This window comes from Seriola lalandi, unplaced genomic scaffold (assembly GCF_002814215.2).
Source record: "Seriola lalandi dorsalis isolate HSWRI2012SDOR001 ecotype SW California unplaced genomic scaffold, Sedor1 jcf7180002054959, whole genome shotgun sequence".
Lineage (NCBI taxonomy): Eukaryota > Metazoa > Chordata > Actinopteri > Carangiformes > Carangidae > Seriola > Seriola lalandi.
In genome coordinates this window covers 881,191-890,045 of record NW_019525510.1, presented here as the reverse complement: position 1 = coordinate 890,045, position 8,855 = coordinate 881,191, and the positions used below count along the sequence as shown (strand labels likewise).

Genomic DNA, 8,855 nt, shown 5'->3' with positions numbered 1-8,855 from the left:
TTCTCCTCCAAAATTATTTAACCACTACCTCTCAATTGAGTCTCAAAAGGCAGTTTCAGCATGAGCTCCAGTGTAATCAAGAGCTCACCTGACTTTTCCTATCACATGTTAGTTTGCTTGTTTTGCTATAAATTGCAATATGGTTTTATTTTCAGTGTTCGTTCTAAGTGTCTGGGCACACGATATGGTTGGTTAGGTTGGTCAGCGGTGTATCAAAGATTTATTTTGAGAGAATCGGAAAATCACTCCCTTCACTGTCTGTTTTCTTCAACGGAGAAGACAGCAGGAAACCTGAGAGTATAGCACAGAGTTGGGAAAACACAAAAGAGAAGGTCTCATAAAACTGATCTCGGGCCAGCAGGAATCTTTATGGCCACAGGGCTGGGGGTCTTAACCACCACATCAACATTGTATTTTATTGTCATATACTTATTTATTTTTCAGACTTGGCAGTATGCTTACCCTCCGCGGCCAAAGCGCACTTGAGAAAAAGTGAAAGCATTCCCACAAACAACAGATAGTTTGCAAGAGTGTTTCAGGTTTTCAGATCTGATGTTGCCTCGTTCTTCTCTTTCAGAAGTCAACAGTCAACTGTCTTGCTGTGTTTTGGAGTATTTTTTTTTAAGCATTTCTTTGTGTTTTTCAGGTTGTCGGGATTCATGCTGCCCTCTCCTATAGTCAGCAGTGGATCTATATTGGCCTTGTGGTTTACCACAGACTTCGCCGTCAGTGCACAGGGCTTCAAAGCGGTATATGAAGGTAAGACCTTGTGTGAGTGTTCATAGTGATGTGTGAATGCTGATCATGATACACAGACTGTTTCTGAGGCGACAGTGATGAGAGATTTGATACTGCAAAGTGACTGAATCATGTCAGAAAATGTACATGAATAACAGTGTGCTTTAAGTAACACAATATGCTAAGTAAAGTGAAAATAAGCCTGGACATTACTGATTATGATTATTACTGACTAGAACATAAAGTATGCACAACAAACGATGTAGTGCTTCATCTAAATGACAGGATGGTTGCGGTTACTTGGAGTGACTTTACTGACATGGTTGGAGTCAATAGCGATGTTCTACACTTTGGTTACAGTTGCTATTGATTAGAGGATATCTAATTCAGATTAGCTGTTTTATCAGTGTCTAACTTTTTAAATCATCATTGTCTTTCTTAGTGAGAATCACTTGGAGATGTTTTAGATCAGGTATTAGAAGTAAGTTGGTTTTTCATAGACTCTGTGTCAGTTTATAGCACTGAGAAATCCTCTGTTGATCAAAATTAGTTGAATAAGCAGTGATGTAGATGCAGAAAATGTCTCTGGACTCAGGGTGAAACTGTATTGCAGAACTCTGCTTCTGATTTATGAGAATAACTGTTCATGTTAATAGTTCTGTGTGGGCGAGTCTTGGCTCACAGCCCAGAGCTGCTATCTTGGTTGTCCCTCCATCAGTGGGAACTATACATTATATGTATATTTATTCATATTCTATAGACATATATTCACAACTTGTGTCCTGTATTCGTATTCCTGCACTGAGAGGTGTATGTTCATGTAGGTGCTTGCCATGCTGATTTCCTGGCTGCATGTAGTTTTGCTTTGTGTCTTATGTGTGTGCTATGAATGTTGTATGTCAGACTGTTGCATGTCTATGTGCCTTTTGCAATGTAACACAAATGTTTAGCCTGACCTTTGGAAGATACGCGCACACAAACACATACACACACATACACAACATATACAAGAGCGCTCCATTATGCTTGTATAACAGGTCATCTATGAATCATGAACTCTAAATATCAAACACAAACTCAAGAGACCAGATATACACATTTACTCTCCTGTGTGTGTGTGTGTGTGTGTGTGTGTGTGTGTGTGTGTGTGTGTGTGTGTATACGTGTGTGTGTGTACGTGTGTGTGTGTACGTGTGTGTGTACGTGTGTGTGTGTGTACGTGTGTGTGTGTGTGTGTGTGTACGTGTGTTTGTACGTGTGTGTGTCACCTTTGTCATACTGAATCTCAGTGTGTTTTGGTGTGTGTATTCCTGGATGTGTATCATTTGTGTGTTTGTGTATGTTGAAAGCAAACCTGACAGCCATTAAACCTTTTTCCAGGAAGTACTTTGTCTTTATTCTTTCTATCCATTGTTCTGTTTCACATCTGTAGGGACCTCTAAGTGTGCTTGTTGCCTCAGGAATGCTTGGTAGGGTGTGTGTGCGTGTGTGTGTGGGTGTGTGTGCGTGTGTGTGTGTGTGTGTGTGTGTGTGTGTGTGTGTGTGTGTGTGTGCATGTGCGTGCATGTACGTGCACATATGTGTGCATCCATGTAGGTAGGTATGTCAGTTGACTGATAGGTCTTTCTGCTAATGTCACTTTGTTTTGCATTAAGTCCTAGACGTCAAAAATTGATTCATGTCTGTTTGTATGTGTGCTTGTACGTGTATTTGTGGGTGTGAATACTTGTCTGTGTGTGTGTGTGAGAGAGAGAGAGAGAGACACAGAGAGAGAGAGAAAGAAATAAGAGAAATAAAACACTGAAAAGAAAGTAGGTGTCTATTGCAGATTAGATTCAGTTTCGAGGTAAGGAGATAGACTTCAGTCGCAGCCTTATAGCAGAGTATCAGAGGGAAGATAAACTGTGACACTTAACACTATGTTATTTTCCATGCTATGCTATATTATTTGTGCAAAATGCAATCAAATAAAAAAAACATTTTGTGGCAAAAATAATCTAGTTACATTGTTCAAAGGATTGTGTCTCTCAAATGAGAAACAAACAGTTATCACAAACCATATCCTTTGCCACATGTAATGCAGTCTACCAAAACAAAGTCATTGTTCACTGAAAAGTTAATAGCATGTGTAATACAACACGTTGAGACATCAAATATTAATCAGTTGCGCATCTCAAATTGTCAGACAATTTCAGAGAGATTTTAGGGTGTGCTATGCAGCTTTAACCACACTTTGATAGATAGCACTCAGATATTACTGTTAACTGTCATAGTCATGACTTTTTGACTTGAAACAAAAACACTTGTTGGCTGCCTGCTCAAGTTGTTGAGGCCAAACCCTGATGCAGGAAAAATGTGGCACTGTGGGAATCACCTCTGTTCCTGTCATCACTTAGGCTGAATTCAGAGCAGATGCATGATTCATCTCTGATTTGGGATGCTTGTTATAATCTGCAGAGTTAGACAGGCAAAAGTTTGTTTTCATCTAACCAAGAAAGAAACTGGGACCACCTACTGGGTGAGAATCATGAGTGAAATGTTTGATGGGAATACGATATTAGCAGTGTTTGTGTTCAGATTAAGAAAGCAAAAGGAGTTTTACTGTGCATATCAACCTATATGCTCTTTTATTTATCCTTTAACCTGTATCTCTGTTCAGCTATGTAAAGCCGGAGACCCTGCATACCCATATATTGCATAAATTGCTAATGTGAATACCTTTAAAAACTGATCGTAAATGTGCTCGGGTTACCAGATAGGTTACGATATCACAAACTTGAATTCATAACCACGGACACATGCGAGATCTTAAGACCCCATCTGATAGCACATTTAACCGATGGCAGTTAATACATCACTGTGTCTGACAAGAGGTGGGCATTTGGATTCAGTCAATGACTTGTTTTTATGTTTTGTCCTGAGAGAAACCCCTTCCTAGTTTGCTGTTGATATCTTGAAAAGCATCTGTGAATGTAAAGTTTGTGTTTTGGGGGTATTGTTTTGTGCTGTTACCGTTTTTAACTTTTGTCTCTGTATTTTGGATATTGTCCCTGTCATTGCAATGGTTTTATGTTGCAACCAGTTATCCTTATGGAATGAAAAACAAACACAATAGAATCACTAATATTAACTTTATGTGACCTGATTTATATAAATTACAGTTATTATTCAGCATAATTATTTCCAGCATCTTCTTTCCTCCTCTGCTATTTTCTGTTTATTGAAGGCAATGGACTCACCTACATCTTTTCTCTCTTCAACCTTGTCTTCTCCCTTCCCAAGTCCTTCTCTGTTTCTGTTCATTTAAACTAATTCACACTAACAAAGAATCTATTCGGCCCTGTCTTGTTATTGTCTTTAACAACCCATCTCCCCTGTCTGTCTGCCCCTCTCTGTTAACATAGCAGGTTCTGTTAACAAATCTTTGCTCTGTTCTATCCTTTTATTAAAGGAAACCAAATTGAACTATAAGTCTGAACACAGAGCTAACTGATAAGACTCCAGTCGCCTGAGAGAGGGATGGAGGGAGAGAGAGAGAAAGAGAGAGGGAGGTTGGGTCAAATGTAGCTGTAAGTGGTGGAAAGCGAAGCCCTGCTGATAAAAAAAAAGCAAGTTTGCAAACCAGCTCTGCAAGACAAGATAATCATCAATTAATTTCCCCTGAAGCAGAAAGAGAGAGAGGGAGGGATAGAGAGAGAGAGAGAGAGAGATTTGAAGGGAGAAACTTAAAGGGAGAGAGGTGTGAAAAGAGAGATGGCTAGGAAGACGAGGGAGGGGTAGATTGACAGAAGGAGGGGATTTTATATCTGGCTATATCTAGTTTGTTGTCTTCACCACATTAGGGATGAAACACAACATTACTCAAGAGAACAAATATCCGACATATCCTCATCATCATCATCATCATCATCATCATCATCATCATCATCATCATCCTGAAATTAAAAAGAGAAGGTTTTGAAGTGCTTCATTCATGTTTTATTAACCATAATGGTGTTTTGTATTTTGTATTCAGGTGCATTGGGGTCCTGGATGGAGCATTTTTGTCACATGTAATTCTCTCATCTCCCACACCACCATCTCCGTCTGTTTCCCCTGCAAAAAAAAGTTATAAAATAATTTTAAATATTTATATTTATTTCCTCTGTGTTCAGGAATCATTCAGTGAGTGTAAACTCTTTACAGCTGCCTCATCAGGAGTTAGACCTGCAGCTATAGTTGTGGACTTTTTTGAAAAAATGTGTTGTGTGTCCAATTGGAACCTCTCTCCACAAAGGTGGTGTTTTTCGAAGGTAAAAGATGCCCTTGTGCACGTTCCTGCTGCAGCTGGAAGCTGAACATATGTTTAGCACTCATGGTGCCAAATGCTAAAAGTTATAAATATTTCAACTTTTAGTAAAAGATTGCCTTGCTTCAAATGAGTTGCAATTGCCGCTTAGCAACGAGAAGCACTACCAGCACTAAGCCCTAAGCATCCGTTATGTGATGCTACCTATAAGAGGAAAGGCTGCTGGTTACCACCCAGTGGTTACAGGGCCTTACTTTCTCGTAGTGACAGGACTGTCACTAACAAGTGGTCGTCTCCTTGCTGCTTCCAGTCTACCTGTGACTGTAGATTGAGTAAACTGATCAACAAAAAATGGGTCAGACTTCTTCAGCTTTATTAAATGTCAGTTACTCAATATGGCATGTTTGGAAACAACAAGTGCAGCTGTGGTGCTCGTTACTGATGTTTTAAAATACATATGTTAGTTGGGTTCGATGGTTGAAACTTAATGACAAACCTCTTTTTGTTCAAAATCACTATGAATGTATAATACAGTTTAAATACAAAATGATGATTAATATTTGATTTGTATGAAATCAAAAATGGGTTCATCTTATTTTATTAACTGATGTATTTTTAATGTGTAAATTCTATGTGAAGCCAGTATACAAATGACCATAAAACTAATTGTTTTCTGGAGAAAAGATGTTTTAACAATTCTGATTTAACATCTTGAGTAAGAATACAAGAGAAGTGCTCCAATTAACCAGGCCTATTAATTAAAACTGGTGGTAATTATGTACAATATGCACTATAACAGTTGATCTGTGTGTGTGTGTGTGTGTGTGTGTGTGTGTGTGTGTGTGAGTGTGTGTGTGAGTGTGAAGAGAAGAGAGTGAGAGAGGATTTTTGACTCCCACCACCACCTTACAGACAAAGTAGGAACATCATCTTCAAAGTCTCAACCTCCCACACCCACTCTCCCCAAACACACACACTTTCTCTCTCTCTCTCTCTCTCTCTCTCTCTAAGAGAAAGAGGGCGAGTGTACGTTTTTCAGTCCCTAGGCTAGCTGCAGAGTTTCCTCTCCTGTTGAGGGACTTCTGTGAAAAATACGACTTGGAAACCCTTTAAAGGGACTCTGCACATTAAACACAAGCACACGCGCACACATAGAGGCTCATACACACACACACGCGAGTCCATGCAAACACACACACACACACACACCGACACAAACATTTGCACACACATACATTTTACATTTGAGATTACATAGGGATCACACTGGAAAAGTAACAGGCTGTGTTCCTGTTTGCGTGTACATGTTTCAGTGCATGTGTTACAGGTCACGGGTATTTTTGTTTTTTTTTCATTTCTTGTTGTTATGGCGATATTTACCATTTCACCTTGTATAGATTATTATGGGGTATCACTTTTACACTGCATTACAACACATAATGTGTGAGTGCCCGTGCCTGAATGTGTGTATATCTGTAAAATTGCAGGAAGTTCATCCCCTTTGGTGTTGGCATTTCCACCGTCTCTGTCTCTCTCTCTCTCTCTTCCTCCCTCTCTGCTGTGCAGACTAGTGTAGAATCCATTAGGAACACTTCTAGGAGCTTCCAAATCTTGCTGACTTGATGCAAGGCTTTGCACAGACTGTGGCACGAGCCCTGTAGCCACCAACCATTGGACGAGATGCAAAAAGATCGCAGCCTCCTGCTCTGGGATTTTAGGTCCTTAGACATGATGTTACACATAAGAAAGATTTATTCATCTAGAGTTTTTTCCCCTGCCTCTAGCCAGATAGTTTTCTTAGTGGTGCCTTTATTTCACAGAGTTTCGCCTTACTAAATCTCGGAGGGCTGCAAATAGCCATTGCAGAAAATTGCACTGCTGTAGATGGGAATTTTGACATAGTATGAATATAAAACACAGCATGTTGGCAGACTGACTAAAACATATTTGGAGGAGTTAATTCCAGATGTAAGGGTTCAGAAAGATGAACAACTAAATTGATTATTATAGATAGTCAATTCTGCCACTGCTTAAAGTGACAGTGACAGTGATCATTTTATATCTTTTCATTTTTTTATTACTTTTCCTTACTAATAAAGAAATTATTTTGTTTTGTTAATAATTTGTTAGGTAGTTGTTTTATTAGTTATTTGGTTGGCTGGTTAGCTGGTTGTTTGGTTAAATTTTACACTTTTTACCGGAACCTGAAACTGCTGGAAATTCACATCAGGAGTGGGACGTCAGTGATGTTTCAGCATCCATCTGTTCGGTCAGCACAGTCTCCAGTCTAGGTTTGACCGTCACTGTCCCCAGCTGACCTGTTAGTAGAGACAATGACTGGTCAAACTGCCTTCACTAGGCTGAGTAACATTAGAAATTTACTGGACAAAAATAGTTTTCAAGTAGCCTCTTTGAGGAGTATACAAGAAGAAAGAACTGCTTTTATTTATTGATTCATTAAGTTTATTCCCCCTGCCAGATAAACTTCTAGAGACTCCAGACAGACTTCCTGTGGAGATCATGTATCACTAAGTGCAACAGGAAGAAAATAATAGCCTTGGAGCACAAAGAACACAGGACTCCACTGTTGCTGTTCTATGTGAATTGGCCCATTATTTCTATTAGAGAACAGTAAAAAAAAAAAAAAAAATACATTGATTTATTAATTTTAAGTCTTGTTTATTGATTTCTTCATTTTTAAATCTTTTTTTTTTTCTTTGAGCTGCTTCAATGGGAAAACTTTCCCCTCAGAGATCAATATGAGCTTATTTGATCTTATCTTGCTACATTTGATAGAATCAAAGAGTAGTATCTGTTTGGTGAGAAGGATGAGTGACAAATGTCAAATACAATTCAAAAAGCATTTTGTGTGGACTGCACTTTATTATTTAAATGATTGTGTCACAACCTAAATTAATTTCTAATTGCATGCTCCATCCAACATTACACATTGAAATTCTAAAGTCATTTTTCACCACATGCTTTACGTTGTTCTCATCTTCTTGGCTGGTGTAATTTCCCTGTTTGAATGACAGTCTACCAGTCTGTTAGGCTCCAAGGTGGATCCAGCTTGCTAAATATAGAATCAACACAAAGCTCCAGGAGTTTCACATGTGAAGGTTTAGAGATCATCAACCCTTGTTTTTAGGCTGTGTTTGCGATAAAGACAAATGTATTTTTAATATCTAAAATATGCTTGAAGCATCTATGTTCACGAGCACCAGAGGCTAAAAGAAGTATTGACTTCCTTAAGAAATTTTGTCCACTCATGGTGTCCTAAATTTGTCATTACACATCATTCTCATCATTATACCTTTAAAACAGTACGTCTTCAATATTTAACGACCATATAGGCCGCTTGGCCCTACCATCAGACACAACCTGCAGCAGTGCAACAGCAGCAGGCGTGACGGACCATCGTTGTCATAATAACAATAATAAGTAAAGGTGGTGGAACAGTCACGGTTTTATTAGGTTTAGGCACAAAAATGACTTGGTTAGGATTTGGAAAAGATTGTGGTAAGATTGTGGTACGTTCTATACAATCATAAACCCAAGGTTAAGGTCAGGGATACAAGAAACAATCTCGACTTTTGATTTCCTGTGCTTTGTCGACCCATCCATCCACACCAACCTCCTCCTTATGCAGCCTTTGTCAGTACTACGTCACCTGACTTTGCTTCTTCATAATGACTATAGAGGTTGCTTAACAATAAATTGTAATAAGCTGCTCGCACAGGTGATCTATAGGGCCTTTTTTTCAGGACAGTCTCCTTTGAAATTTGGATAATGTAATCAACAACTACACTTCTGTCAGCATTTCCTTCAT

The 8,855-nt window shown here is 38.9% G+C and overlaps 1 protein-coding gene across 1 annotated transcript in view; it reads left to right on the top strand.

Annotated features, from left to right (window-relative positions):
• The first annotated feature begins 646 nt into the window (after positions 1–646).
• Positions 647–8,855, top strand: part of LOC111645918 (CUB and sushi domain-containing protein 1-like) — a 282,987-nt gene continuing 274,778 nt past the window's right edge. The window contains exon 1 of the mRNA XM_087170782.1: positions 647–759. Within this exon, the coding sequence (XP_087026908.1) occupies positions 660–759 (100 nt within the window). The 5' untranslated portion in view covers positions 647–659. The remainder of the gene's footprint in view (positions 760–8,855) is intronic.